Source organism: Strongylocentrotus purpuratus, unplaced genomic scaffold (assembly GCF_000002235.5).
Source record: "Strongylocentrotus purpuratus isolate Spur 01 unplaced genomic scaffold, Spur_5.0 spur5_scaffold_11, whole genome shotgun sequence".
NCBI lineage: Eukaryota > Metazoa > Echinodermata > Echinoidea > Camarodonta > Strongylocentrotidae > Strongylocentrotus > Strongylocentrotus purpuratus.
Window position 1 is genome coordinate 32,024,243 of NW_022145596.1, and position 15,555 is coordinate 32,039,797.

General features: G+C 39.4%; 1 protein-coding gene across 1 annotated transcript in view; it reads right to left on the reverse strand.

Moving 5' to 3' along the window:
* Positions 1 to 1,427: 1,427 nt before the first annotated feature.
* Positions 1,428 to 15,555, reverse strand: part of LOC755377 (WD repeat-containing protein 17) — a 64,841-nt gene continuing 50,713 nt past the window's right edge. Inside the window, exons 17-25 of the mRNA XM_030981187.1 lie at positions 15,006 to 15,263; positions 13,871 to 13,970; positions 13,357 to 13,499; positions 12,556 to 12,667; positions 11,736 to 11,877; positions 9,842 to 9,944; positions 9,241 to 9,447; positions 2,530 to 2,710; positions 1,428 to 1,813 (exon numbers count right to left, since the gene is read on the reverse strand). Of these exons, the coding sequence (XP_030837047.1) occupies positions 1,694 to 1,813; positions 2,530 to 2,710; positions 9,241 to 9,447; positions 9,842 to 9,944; positions 11,736 to 11,877; positions 12,556 to 12,667; positions 13,357 to 13,499; positions 13,871 to 13,970; positions 15,006 to 15,263 (1,366 nt within the window). The 3' untranslated portion in view covers positions 1,428 to 1,693. The remainder of the gene's footprint in view (positions 1,814 to 2,529; positions 2,711 to 9,240; positions 9,448 to 9,841; positions 9,945 to 11,735; positions 11,878 to 12,555; positions 12,668 to 13,356; positions 13,500 to 13,870; positions 13,971 to 15,005; positions 15,264 to 15,555) is intronic.

Here is a 15,555-nt window from a genome sequence, read left to right on the forward strand (position 1 = left end):
GTAACATTTGACCTTTGACCTATTAACCCAAATCTAATCAGATCGTTTTCCTATGGTGATACATACTATCATGTATCAACAAGTTTGAGCTTCATATCTCTAGTGGTTCTTGAGATATTGTTATAACTTGGCCAATACCTGGAATTTCATAAGTTGACCTCGGTGACCTTTGACCCTAGACCTATCAACTCAAATCTAATCAGATCGTCTTCCTATGGTGATACATACTATCAACAAGTTTGAGCTTCATATCTCTAGTGGTTCTTGAGATTTCATGATAATGTGGCCAATACAACCGGTGTGTTGGCTCAGTCAGTAGAGTGTCCTCCTCACAACTGGGAGGTCGTGGGTTCGAACCCCGGCCGCGGCATACCAAAAGACGTTAAAAGACGGGAGTTGCTGCTACCTTGTTTGGCGTTCAACAATAAGGGAAAGAGCAACATCGATCTGGCGCTGCTCAGTCGCTGGCGGGCTCACAATCAAATGGGCAAAAAGAATCACCATTTTTGTTTTAACTTAATAAAATTTGGAGTGGACTTTAAAAGATTATTATTATTATTATTATTATTAATACCTGGAATTTCATAATTTGACCTCGGTGACCTTTGACTTGAGACCTATCAACTCAAATCTATTCAGATCGTCTTCCTATGGTAATACATACTATCAACAAGTTTGAGCTTCATATCTCTAGTGGTTCTTGAGATTTCATGATAATGTGGCCAATACCTGGAACTTCGTAAGTTGACCTCGGTGACCTTTGACCCAAGACCTATCAACCCGAATCTATGAGATCGTCATCCTATGATGATACATACTATCATCAAGTTTGAAATTCATATTTCAAGTGGTACTTGAGATATCGCGATAACAAGAAAGAGGGACGGATGGATGGACAGACAACCTGAACACAAAATGCTAGAGGCATAAAAATGTTTCTTGCCCCTGTAAGGCGTCAGGGTAAACATAATAATGTTATTCACAAAATCACATGAGAGATTTCGTCATATTTGTACTTAGACTTGAAATACATAATTCTCCTGAATTTGTAACACATTGAATAGAGGAATGTTTGAAAGATTGTACCCTGTTTGTAGGATATGAAAGATTTTTGCACAAGACAAGTTTTGCAGATGCTTCATTCAAATTTTGATACAAGATTCCATCTCCTTTTCCCCGCCATACACGTAGCAGTAGACGTGCCCATGCACAAACCATTCATCAACTAGCCATTCCAAACAAACTATCCATTTACATCACTGAGTATGAGCAGCACCGCAACTCTCTTAGGTAGCTTTAATAGTGAAACATAGTGGCACGAAAAGTAAAAGTAAACATAGTTGGTGACGTTTGTGAATTAGAAGTAATTTTTTTTACTTCTGTGCTTACATTTATTGTGTATTGTCAATTGTTTTTGTGTTTGTGTTCTACTGTTTGAGTGGAAATAAATTTGAATTGAATTGAATTAAATTTTGCATTCTGGACACCTTTTCGTGCCACTGCATTTCGCTATTGAAGCGGCCTTATTCACACACAACAGTATATGTAAATCAAAACATGAGGTGAATGAACTGTAATCATGAATGTGACCTTTGACCTCCAATCTCTGAGTTGTACATCATCCTAAAGCCATAGGAGTGTGAGTGTGGTGCAGATACAGGGAGATTAGATCTGCTTTGTAGTTGTATCCCCATCAGAACGGATTAATAGGTGTCCCTGACCCTATGGGTGAGAACATGCACACTTTAGCCCACATGAGGGCGCTGTTCAGTGAGATCACAGACTTGCCGTCATCCAGGAAGAATGTGGGACCCTGTAGACATGTAGAAGAAAAAAACAATAATTTCTACAACAATATATATCTTTGCAAAAACCAATAATTTCTACAACAATATATATATTTGCAAAAACCCATAACATATAGAATAATTAAAATTATAATTAAATCAGATCATTACACTTTACTTTTAGTAGAGCACTTGGTTCAAGTTGGCTCATAGTTCTACACTTGTACAAGTTAAGCATACCCATGTAAATATTTGTTTAACTAGGGACTCCTCTTGGACTAAAATGACTGACAGTGATACCCTGAAAATCTGATCGCATTTTCAATCTTCCTGAACTAAATCAAAAGTCCTGTGGTATGGTTATGTAGTGTCTACTACAAGAAACTAGGGAATAATTTGGTTTTATCTTTACAAACTTTGGATCATTTTAAGGAAAATTTAATAGTTAACATTCAAAGTAACAAGATGACATAAAGTCAAGAGTTTTAGGTGCAGAGACTACCACCTAAAAACAGACACAAGAATAGAAAAAAATTTCTTCAAGAATATAACTTGGCAGATTAATACGACCTGTTTTAAATCATGTTTAACCAAATCTTTTTGTACTAGTTTGGCCAGGAGGGATCAGACCTCCCTGCATGGTCACTGACAGGTGGTTATCTCATCAAATCGGCTCTACTATATAGAGGGCGCAAGTAGCTCTAAGTAGTGCAGAGGGGATTTAAAATTTGTTTCTACTGACCTGTATCCTATTAGCAGTCAGCAGAGAATGATGAACATCAGAATGACTAGGAAGGTGAGAACCCGTCACAAAGTCATGACCTGCTTCAAGGTCAAAGGTCAAGGATTCTCCCCGTCTTATCAGGTTATGGTAGATGTCTTCTTGAAGTGGAGTAGGAGGGGCACACTTGGGCTGCTCAGGGCTGTCTCATTAGAACAACATGTACAAAAATGCAAAGAAATATAGAAAAACCCATGTTAGAGGTGGAATCACACTTTGAAAATTTATTTATTTACTAGTAATCAATTTTTTTTTGTAGGGGGGTATATTAAAATGCCTGAAATGTAATATGATTGTATAAGGTCGACTTATGAATGTGAAGGGGCCGGTGATTATATTTGTAATTTTTTTCCCCCAACAGTTTCAAGTACAGGCAAATAAACATGAGAAGAAAATACTAATAGGTTGATGTTTGAAGGTTTGCATGGTGGTATGAATAATCGCGGTAGAGGTTTGCGGTACACCATGTGTAAAGTCCTAGAAGGACTAAGGATAGATAGACGTAGGATTGCTTCAGACGCCTCGTTTTGGATCGTTTTGATGTTTGATGTTGGGAGAGAGAGAGAGCTCCGGTTATTTTCATGATTTTTATGCGGTTCCTGTTGTGTCTTACTATTTATCTTCGGTGAACACCTCACTTTTCATCTTTAGACTGGATTGTTCTCAAATACATGTGAGTTTTTACTGAATTTCGTGTGATTTTTTGACGTTTTCTGTGTCTTCTGTGCTCGATTTCGTCTACATACAACTTTAGAGATCTACATACATACATTCAACGTACATTACCGTAGAATTCTGTACGAACATATCGCTCCAGTATACACACCTGGGACATTTGCATAATAATGAACGACAGACTACCAACTATGTTGGTCACCATGGTGCCGCTATGCTTGCTCTTACTTGTCTTTGCTGCAGGAAACTTACACTCAAATCCAGTTTCATTACATTCAGCACGTCGCACTCATCACCGGACTCATTACCTACACTGTCCCATCCGTTACTATAGCAACTCCTCTGCAACCTTCAATATCCACATATTGTCTCATGGCGACATTCAACCACACCCAGGTCCCTCCAATCATGAAACACACAACAGACAAACTTTGAAACAAGTTTCTGGTATCACTTTTAATGCGAGAAGTCTTCGAAATAAGATGGAGGAAGTCGAATCTTTTCTACAGTCAACATCATACGATATAATAAACGTCACAGAAACATGGTTAACACAGCAAGACACCGTAAACGCAGGTTTCGACGGATAATAATAATACCAAATCTTTCGGCGAGATCGACCCAGCGGAAGGGGTGGGGGAGTTTTGGCTGCCATTATACCAGAGCTTTCTCCGAAGCGAAGGGCAGATTTGGAGAAGGATGACATAGAGATGTTATGTGTTGATATTGCGTCACGTTTTCATGTCAAGTGGCTTCTCTGTATTCTATACCGACCGCCCAACGCCCCAGCCGATTTTTGGGATCACCTCCAGACGGCCGTTGATGATCTACAGGTTGCATCAGCAGACTACCATGGCATCATCCTTACGGGAGACTTCAATGTCAACTGGGCCCATCAGCAACTTCCAATCGTCCAGCATCTTGAGCGCATTACGTCATCAATGGATCTCTCTCAGATGGTCGATGACGTCACCCGGCGATCACCCGACAATCCTCACACAGGGACAATAATAGATCTTCTATTTACTAATCGCCCGCATTTGGTTTTGGATGTGTGCACTCAAGCAAATCCAGTAACGAGCGACCACCATGCGATCTGTTTTAAGGTCAAGTTGAAAAAGATGTCTCCGCCAAAACAAATTTTGCGTGACTATCTACAATATAACAAGGCTGACACAGAACATTTCAATAACATACTGTATTATGCTCCTTGGGATTTATTTATGGATACTGATAATATTGATAATTCTTGGGATGGTTTTATGGATATTTTTGATGCAGCGGTTCGTGATTGTATTCCCCGCAAAAAAAGCCGCAATAACCGTTTAAGCCCCTGGATAACACTTGACATTAAGAAAATGATCAGTAAGAAAAATAGAATGTTTAAGATATCGAAACAGTTGAATACCAACGATAGTTGGCAGGCGTATAGGGAACTTCGTAACCAAGTGAAAGTATTGATAAACAAGTCGTATTATTCGTATTTGAATGAATTGTTATCAGATAGTGACGATAATAGGAAAAGGTTTTTTGCATTTGTTCGTAGTAAGAGGAAAAACCGTGCTCCCCTTTCAATTGACAACAATGGATTACCCGAACATGAACCGAGCAAGATCGCACAGGTGTTTGCCAATTATTTAAGTACCATGTTCACTCCAAATAGTACTTGTAATGATATTCCCGAACCCAGGTCGGAACACAGTGCATTCGTACCATATTTACAGAATGTCAATATTTCTACATGTGATGTCTCTAAGGTGATACGAAACCTGCGTAATGATAAATCACCTGGTCTGGATAACATAACCCCAAACCTCTTGAAAATGTGTTCTGTTCCAATTTCACCCGTTTTATGCAAGTTATTTAATATTTCTTTGTCTCTTGGTCAATTGCCAATGTCTTGGAAACAGGCCAATGTTTCCCCGATACATAAAGCTGGTGATAGCTCCTTACCTAGTAATTATAGACCGATTGCACTGACATCCGTAGTGTGTAAAATCATTGAAAAAGTAATAACGAACGAAATCCAACACCATACAACAGAATATTGTTTACTCAACCCTAATTAACATGGCTTTGTTAAAGGTAAATCGTGCGTCACTCAATTGCTAAACGTTACAAACCGTTGGCTACGTGTCTTAGATGTACCATCCCCTCCAAAGATTGATGCGATTTTTCTCGATTTCCAAAAGGCTTTCGATTTAATGCCTCATGATGTATTATTGCAAAAACTTAATTCAAGATATTTTATTTCAGGATTATTATGGCAATGGATAAGGTCTTTTTTGTGTAATAGGGAGCAAAGAGTTATTCACAGAGGTGCACTATCATCTTGGTTTCCTGTTTTATCAGGTGTGCCCCAGGGGAGTGTGTTGGGCCCCACCCTATTTAATTTATTCATTGATGACATTTTAACCCAAACCATATCGCCATGTGTACTTTTTGCAGATGATACATTAGTCTATAGACCCATCTCAAATGTTCAAGATATGCACATTCTCCAAAATGACCTGGACAAACTCAATGAATGGTGTATAATTAATAAAATGCGCATTAACGAAAAAAAGACGAAAGTAATGCGCATCACGTGTTCCAGACAGCCCGGTATCCCAAATTATACTCTTAACAATACCCTACTTCAATCAGTAACAGAGTTTAGATATCTCGGCATAATGCTGAACAATAAACTAACATGGCACAACCACGTAGAATATATCACCCGCAAAGCAAATCGTATGTTGGGCTTTGTTTTATCAGTCACCAGGTCACTGGCTCCTCACACCATCTTTTCTATTTTTAAGTCTCTTGTTATACCCATACTTGAATATGGACAACCAGTTTGGCATTTACACACAAAATTACTTTCGAATAAAATTGAAACGATACAACGTCGAGCTACTAGAGTTGCCCTTAGGCAAAGACGCCAACAAATGTCTTACGAGAATAGGCTCCAACTTCTGAATTGGCAATCCCTTGAATCCCGCCGAAAATATTGCTTGATCTCTTATGTTGTTAAATCTTTGTTCCGTGTTATTGAATGCGGCACTGTCGGGCGTGCCATATTAGTGAATGCTCGTCGAACTGATGAGGTGAGGTTCGTTCATCTCCGGGCGTGGACTCAACGGATGCACGGCTCTGCAATTAACGCATTTCCTCGTTACTGGGACGAACTCCCCGAGTCCTTGCGCACGGGGGTGGTCGAGACTTCCTTGTCGACCTGGCTTGCTGCGCTTGGGTGTCACCTCCGCCAGTGTGGGATTTAAATAATTGAAAGGATAAGAGGGGAGAGGAGGCTGGAGCATAATATGCGGTTGAGTGGTTTTATATTAAACTGAATACTAAATTCTACTGCTTCCGCCTCTTCTTGCTTCTTTTCCTCCTTAATATTTCCCCCGCTTATTATATTGTTAACACGCACGTGTTTATAATTGCAAAATAACGATGTTCTTTTGTTATGGAACTGTTCTTCCGGTATCATGGGTATAGGTCAGTATTATAGATATTTGTAACCTGTATCTTTAATGGGTTATATATATTTCATTGGAATTTTATCTTTTGGTATAGGTCAGTGTTATGAATATTTGTAACCTTGAATGGGATATATATATATTGGGATTGTGTGGTCAAGTCGAATCCTGTTATGGTACAGGCCTAAATATACACTGTAATTTTGATTTCAAGAAAATGTATCACTGATAAATATGTACTTCTCTCCTCTCTGTTTGCTTTACTTTTCCCTCTCTCTTTGCTCTCTCTCTCTCTCTCTCTCTCCCCCTTTGTCTCTTTTAGTTTCCTTTCATTTTCTATAGTATCTTCTATTCCTTGCTGTCAGGGGAGATACGGTTATAATATGCTATTTAATATGCTATTTTATATTTTAATATGTTGCCCTATACAGCAACATCTCCTACACTTATTCAATGTGTCAAATGTTAATTAGCCTATACATTTGTTTGTAATTGATTACTATTATATAATGTATCTGAAATAATGATACCGCATCTTGCATTTAATTACATCACTTATAATTGTTTAATAGGCCCTAATTACTTTTCAACTTTGAAGGTAACCCAAGGCTAAACTTCTTATTTCTGTTTTATGTAAATCATCCATTGGAATTGGGACAGGAGGCTTTATGCCACAGTAATTTAGTTAACTTTTTCTGTCCCTGGCGTTCCAATGGTTGATAATTATGTCTTATTTTGTATTGTGTACACTGATATGTAATGTTTTCCTTTGCCGAATAAATAATAATAATAATATCTTTCGGAAGTGAGTATAGTCCTGAAAAGGACTGTAAACCAGAAAGTTGTAGATAGGATGAGAGGTTTGAGTAGAAGACTGGATTGAGTTGGAGAGTTGAGTAGAGTTGCAGAGCAGGAGCAGGAGAGTAGACTCGACGTTTCGGACAGGTTGACTGTCCGTCTTCAGGAGTGAGTGTTCGCTAGGCGTGCGGCGGTCCTTATAATGGCGTGAGTGCGGACTTGGGGGAAAGCACTGGGCCGGCGGGCTCGGCGGATTGGCAGGCAGCTGTCGGTGGTGGCGCTCGGTTGCGTGAATTGGCGGGAAACGAGTGGGCGGCGGCTATGCGGACGTCGTGTGGTTGGTGTCGGCGGAGTAGCGGGCGGTGTGTCGGCTGTTGAGTGGGTGTATCGATCGGCGGTGAGGACGGCTATTAGTGGTGTCGCTCTGTGTGTGTTGGTCGGCGGTTTCGGCGGGCAGGTCTCGGTGGGATCAGGTGAGTAGCTTGGTGGCGTAGGTTGTAGCGAGGTGTGGGCGTGGGCGGTGCTTGTGTGGGTGAAGTGGCTAGTTGAGAACGTGTAGTGCTTGTTTGAGTAGGAGTGGTTGGGTGGTTGCAGGTGGCGTCCGGGCTGACGGATGGATGGATTGGTGAAGTGTTGGTGGTTGGCGTGCTGGTTGTGGAGTTGGTTGAAGATTGGTCGGAAGTAGAATGGTGAGGAAGGATTTCACATCAACAGCATCTGATACTCTTCCTTCCAACCTCCACTTTCTCGCCTTTCTATTTCACTTCTATTTTCTATCCACTTTCCTTAGTCCTTCTAGGACTTTACACATGGTGTACCGTAAACCTCTACCGCGAAAATACTAATAATCACTAACATCAAGATCTAGTGACTACGGAAGCTTTACATTTACTCTAAAATGGAATTAATCAAACAAATTACAAGGATCTTTACTTGTGCCATATAAATCTTTATGTCAAATATGTAACTCATTTCCAAAAGATGAAGAAAAATTTCTTGTTGAGACTGTTTGACATAACACATGGGCATATGGTAATTCTCTAAAAACTGACAAAATGTATTTTTATCTGCATAAATAAGTGGCACTTTTTATGTCTTGTAGTTACTGGAAAAGCCTTTCATATCATGCTACAAATTCATTGACAAGACCGATTCACCCACCACAATGCTCTTTTTTTCCAAACTTACTTTTAACCCAACATGTGAAGCAAAGTAAGATGGGTATCATTTGCAAAAGTCATGTCTTGATGTGCACAAAAATGTGATTGTTCTCGTTGTATATTTCAACACGATGTTAACTGACTTTCAAGCCTTTGATAATAGTAGAAAAGCTTTCTCAAAAAAACATTTGGAGAACAATTTTATTATGTCAAAAAAAAGATTTACTTCATTAAACCTGGGGGGTGTTTCACACAGACTAAGATCAACTTTAAGTTGGACTTAACTATGGCAGGCCAATCATGCCAATAGTTGCTCTCACCATTGGTCTCTCGATTATGATCTTTAGATAACACTTTTTTCCTTCAAAAATGAACTATTAAAAAATGTAAATTCTGTGGATTTGTGACCACGATTTGTACGTCCCTTGAGAGACCAATGCCAGTAAATGGTGAGAGCAACCAGTGACATGAGTGGCCTGCCATAGTTAAGTCCAACTTAAAGTCGATCTTAGTCTTTGTGAAACACTCCCCTGTTCCTATAGTAGCTGAAAGGAAACAGAAACTGTTCCTACCCTTTGTTATTTCCAGATACGGCATTCCAAGCCGCGAGTTCTGCCTGGACGAGTGCGTCTGTTAGAGGGAGCTCTTCACCAAAGCTACCTTCCTTGATAAGCCTCCAGGCTAGACTGAATAACGGAGCTACTATAGACTGGTAACCTCTTCTTATGGCTACTAGAGCTCCTACATAGCAAGAAAGGATCACCAGCTCACATCGCTGCCTGAAACACAACAGGAGAAACAAGGTACAAGATCATTAAAGAGCAATAGTACACAATACCCAAAAAGTAAGTCGTTTGAAAATAAACAAAAGTTAATTTCTATACATGTATGTACCAAAACTGTACCTGATGTAATGCACCAAAGAGTAAAAATATTGTCAAAAACAAAAACAGATTTAGACCGATACAAAATTATCAACAAACACAAGACAAAAGCAGATAGGATTTGACAAAAGCAATACAAACTATGTACATATAATGAATGATATGCAGATCTTCCTCTGAAAATCTTGTCAAACATGGAATGAAAACATCAGAATGTAATAGATTAGAAGTTGCCAGGGAAGAGATGGGTATTCTTATCACTTATCTTATTACTTGCAAAAGGACTTACTGTGCCACACTCTGCATCATAATCCTGTCTGTTCTGATACAACCCATTAACTGCAGAAGGTCGTAAACATCACCCACTACCCAGTCAGATTGATTCAGTTTACCTGTAACAAAACAATAGGACAGAACAATAAAACAAAGCACTTGAATATTATGTATGATGTAAAAAGATGTGCCTCACTGTGTCTCATTTACATTGTCTGTTTAGAGCCAGAAGGGCTAAACTCTGTGTTAAAGTACATGGGTTAACACCCTTATGGCTCCAAACAGATGGTGTGTACTTCATTAAATTAGACTTCACTCTTAAAAACTACACAAATAAAGGTCCTGTAATGCTGAAACTGAAATAGTACCAATATATACAATATGTAATATTAAAAATAACTAGATGGAACTTCGACTGCGCGCAGTCGAAAATGATGCCTCCGTCATAGAGCAATTTTACAAACCAAAACAGAAGAAATTTTTCGAATTCAAGTTCAATTGTAATCCATTAACAGGTTCTCAAAATATTGTGATTACAAGCTATTTTTGCATACATAATGAGCCCATGACCTTTGACCTTATGAACCAAGAATCTACTCAGTTCATTGGCTCTGCAAGAAACATACATGACCTAAGTTGGCAGGAATCCATCAATCGGTTCTTGAGATAACGCGATCACGAGCTGTTTTTGCATACATAATGTGCCTTGTGGCCTTTGACCTTTGACCGTGTGACCCCTACATCTAATCAGTTCATCGGCTCTGCAAGTAACATACATGACCTAAGTTTGGCAGCAATCCATCAATCGGTTCTTCAGATAACGCGATCACAAGCTCGTTTTGCATACATAATGAGCCCTGTAGCCTTTGACCTTTGACCTCGTGACCTCAAAATCTAATCAGTTTTTCGGCTTTGCAAGTAACATACATGACCTAAGTTTGGCAGCAATCCATCAAATGGTTCTTCAGATAACGCGATCACGAGCTCGTTTTGCATACATAATGAGCCCTGTGACCTTTGACCTTTGACCTCGTGACCCCAAAATCTAATCAGTTCATCGGCTCTATAAGATACATACATGACCAAAGTTTGGCAGGAATCCATCAACCAGTTCTTCAGATAACGCGATCACGAGCTCGTTTTGCATACATAATGAGCCCTGTGACCTTTGACCTTTGACCTCGAAACCCCAAAATCTAATCAGTTCATCGGCTCTACAAGATACATACATGACCAAAGTTTGGCAGGAATCCATCAACCAGTTCTTCAGATAACGCGATCACGAGAACGGGACGTACGTACGTACAGACGTACGTACGTACGTACGTACGGACGTACGGACGGACGGACAACCCGAAAACATAATGCCTCCGGCTACTTCGTAACGGAGGCATAAAAATAATATACAGTGAAACCTGTGTAGAAGATGGCTCGAGGGATATCTGAAAAGTGGTCTTTATAGACAGGTTCTTTTAGTACAGGTTTCGATGAGAACCCATATTAAAGGGGAACAAAAAATGTTATGTTTAAAAGACAGGTAGTCTTTCTATACAGTATTCGCTAAAGCAGATTTAAATGTAATAATATTAGTTAGTAATATTAGTAAGGTCAAATGACCAAGGTGCTTAAAATCACTCTATCAAAAGTACAGCTTTGATAGCAGCTGCTCACTAACGAACAAACTTTATGCAAAGAAATGGAAAGTACTTATCCCCTAGAATTCAAGGTCAAGAGGTTTTAGTAACAATTGTGAAAGTAGAACATAATTAATCTGAACCCAAAAGGAGGTTAACATTGAATGTTATAAATCTTTCCACTTTTGAAGACGGATTCATATTCGCATTAGTATTTATTATTGGTATCAATTATTAATCAATGTAAAAATGGATGGAGGGCGAATGGAAACTTACTCCTGATTTCTGGCAGACCCACAGACATTGCTACTTCTGGTGTAGAGGATAGTAAATAGTAGCAAACACACTCCCTCACATTCCCTGTATCTACCATGCTCTGGGCCTTCTCTCTGCAGTCTTCCAGAGGGGGGAAACCCGCCTGTGGGATCAGCAAAATAAATTCATCACATAAGGTGGATATTTACATCAAAAGTACTTTTATCTTGTATAGTTTTTAGCTACAATGTATGAAGGAAAAACACATATCGTCGCTGTTTTCATGAAGTGACGGTAGTGAAAAAAATTGCATTCACTTTGCGTGACGATTTTCCTCACTACAGTCACTTCGTGAAAACAAGGACGATATTAAGTGTACTGTACAAAATAACAAATACAGGGAAATAAAGAAAGCGAGAGAGGGGGAGAGAAAGTGGGGGAGAGAGACAGAGAGAGACACTCACACAGAGAGGGGATACAAAGAAACATAATAAGCAAAACATATCTAGAAGGGAAAAAATAAAGACAGAAGAAGAAAGAGAGCTTTTTTGTGCAACACCAGTAAAAATGAGGAGTGAGAGACAAGAGAGATGACAAGATGATGATGGCTAAATATAATGTGAGAAATATAATACACTTAGAAAGCAAAAAAAATGCAAGAAAATTATACAGAAAAAGAAGAGAGGAGTCATGATGATAAAGACACTGAAAGGCGGAAAGACATTAAAAGGTTATCGGGAGCAACACATATTCAATTTGCATGCATCACTTAATGACCGTCTTTATAATAAAATTTGAATGAAATTTAAAATTTGAAGGTTTGTACATGTATATATTTTACCTTTTCATGTATGTGGTTGATCTCTGCAGCACTACCGATACACCTTGCACATAGCTTGACCTTCAGGTCATGGTTACTAGGTATGTCTTCAATTAGATTGTACGCTAGATCCCTGTTGAGAACAAGAAATGGTACCCTGGTAATTAGCAAGGTAAACTCAAAACATCTCACATGATACAGGGTAAGTGGAGATCTGGGACCCATTTCACAAAGTCTTTTTTCAACGACAAACGACAAAACTCAGTGACAAATCTGCTGATAACCAATCAGAAGCAAGGATTTCACTAGCTTATATTAAACAAAGCTGTCATTTGTCACTGGTGGCAAGTTTTGTGAAATGGGGCCCTGGTAAGTGATTCTAGTATAATGTGTGTTCAGAGCCAGAAGGGGGTTAACTCTATGTTTAAGTATATGGGTTAACGCCCTTCTGGCTCCAGACGATGTTCATTTTACATATGTGTGGCCAAAGCTGAAATGCCGACTCATGATAAGAATTGTACAAAATGCAGGCTTGTTGTACAGTGGTGTATACGCAAACTTTGAGATAATGGATTCAAATTCCATTGGCACATGGATAATAAAATACTCATTCATGTTGTTCACAATTCGTCATATATCCAGATCAAAGGGATGAAGCAAAATCATTCTAGATCCCCTTCCCAGATAGGCTATTTTCAAAATGGCCTTGCTCGTTTAGGGTTTTAAACAAAAAATGTCTACCTTGTGCAATAGAGCATTCAAAATCATGTAAAAAGAATAGAGTGAAAATACGCAATACAATGTACACTGTTTGAAACTCACCAGTTTCCCTGTCCTTCACATCTTCTGGATAGCATCTCAATTGCCATGGTAACCAGACTTGAATTCTTCTCTCCTTTCAGTGACTTTCCTATTGATATCACCAGCTCTAACTCATGACCTCGGATTAACTTGGACAAGGCGAGCTGAAAGAAAGAAAGAATGAGGAATCATAAATTCTCTTTCCACATGAAACACTCAATTTCATTCCTTTCTTTTGACCTCTGCTTGAATCTCCCTCTCCCTCTCTCTCTCTCTCTCTCTCTCTCTCTCTCTCTCTCTCTTTCTTCCCCTTCCCCCTTCATCTTCCTCCCCTCCCTCCCCCTCCCTCCCTCCCTCCCTCCCTCCCTCCCTCCCTCCCTCCCTCCCTCCCTCCCTCCCTCCCTCCCTCCCTCCCTCCCTCCCTCCCTCCCTCCCTCCCTCCCTCCCTCCCTCCCTCCCTCCCTCCCTCCCTCCCTCCCTCCCTCCCTCCCTCCCTCCCTCCCTCCCTCCCTCCCTCCCTGAGTTGCTTACTTACCCTTGTTTGACCTGCAGCAAGATGACAGCATGCAGCTAATACAGGTGATCCGTTATGAAAGAACTTATTAGCCGTCAGCTCTGTTACAGATAGGAGTAACCTGGAAAATGGAAATTGGTAAAAAGAAATACCACATGAAGGAAATTGTATACCAGTAGATACTTAGCACTTTGTATCCTCAGGGAGAACAGCACTTTATAACTACATTCAAACCTGCTTTAGTGACCACCTGTCTACAAAGACCACATTATTTTTCCTTGAAAATGGTTTCTCATTTAAACATGTACTAAAGGAACCTGTCTACAAAGACCACCTGTTTACAAAGACCAACTTTTGTGTTTCCCTTGGGCGGTCGCTATAGACAGGTTTGACTGTATTAGCCTTATTCCAATCATAATTCAAGAATGGTACTTCCATAATTAAATGAATATAAATGATGATTTCTCAATCATTGGAATCAAAAGTTTTGATCTACTTTATGGTTTCTCTCCATTAGCATGTAAAATATATTAATTCAGGTATAAAAGAAGCATACATATTGACCCTATGATTCATCACTGTCATTATTTGTATAACCACCTTCAATAATACACCCACTGTCGTCATTGTCATTATTACAAAAACCATTACCTTCATCACTAACATTACCATAAGCATTATCACCACTTTCAGTTTAAATCACCATCACCATCATTATCACCGCCGCTATCACCTCAATATCACCACTGATATCACCAATACCATTACTATCATCACTGAGATTATCATACATGCCAACTGTTCAGATTAAAGAGGGACATTCTTCTTTTTGGGAGAAGATAATTATCATTTTAATGCAGGTGTTCCTCTTCCTGTACAAATTTGTCTGTAGTATTGAATAGGAGAGTTAGGATTGTTCCTCTTTTTTTTTTAAATAGCATAATTTGTACAGATTTCTGATTTTCAAATGTTGGCATGTATGGATTATCATTATTACTATACCACAACACCACCATAATTACCATCATTTTTTTCACAAAAAAAAAAATCAAAAAAAAATCACTGCCATCACCATCGTCATCACCACCTCCACCACTACAACCATCATCACTCTAGAACACCTCTGAGCCCTTTCTTCTTGAGCAGCTGCACTCACTTGTTTGACTCTCCTTCCTCCTCATCCTGCAATCCATTCACTCTCTGTCCCTCCTCATGCACCGCTGCTCTCCCGTTGACAACACCTCGGCCTGTTTCTATGGTAACCGGGTCCTCACTGGCCACCTGCGCCACCAGGAGGGCATCGTTGAGTTGACCCCGGTGGCAATAGAACTGGACCAGTTTACGGATGTTTTGAGTGATGAGGTAATAAGGCACACAATCTAGGTTCTCATCAGCAGACAGATTCTCTGCATATCTGCAATACAAGGAAGTGAGCAAAGAAGGAACAAGATATTAAATCTAGTCCATCAATTAACATTTTTAAAAGGAGATATAAATCATTTTTAATCCAACAAAATAAATAAAGATTGATTCTGTACACGGTCTGGTTTTTGTTTTGTTTTTGTTTTTGTTTTTTGTTGTTCCTTTTGCTTTTTTTACATCACCTTCTCAAACAACAATATAATACTGTATTATACTTTATTACCGTTTTGGTGGCAGCACCAAACAAGCCTTGGCTTTCCTAGCTGTCTCCACATTCATATATA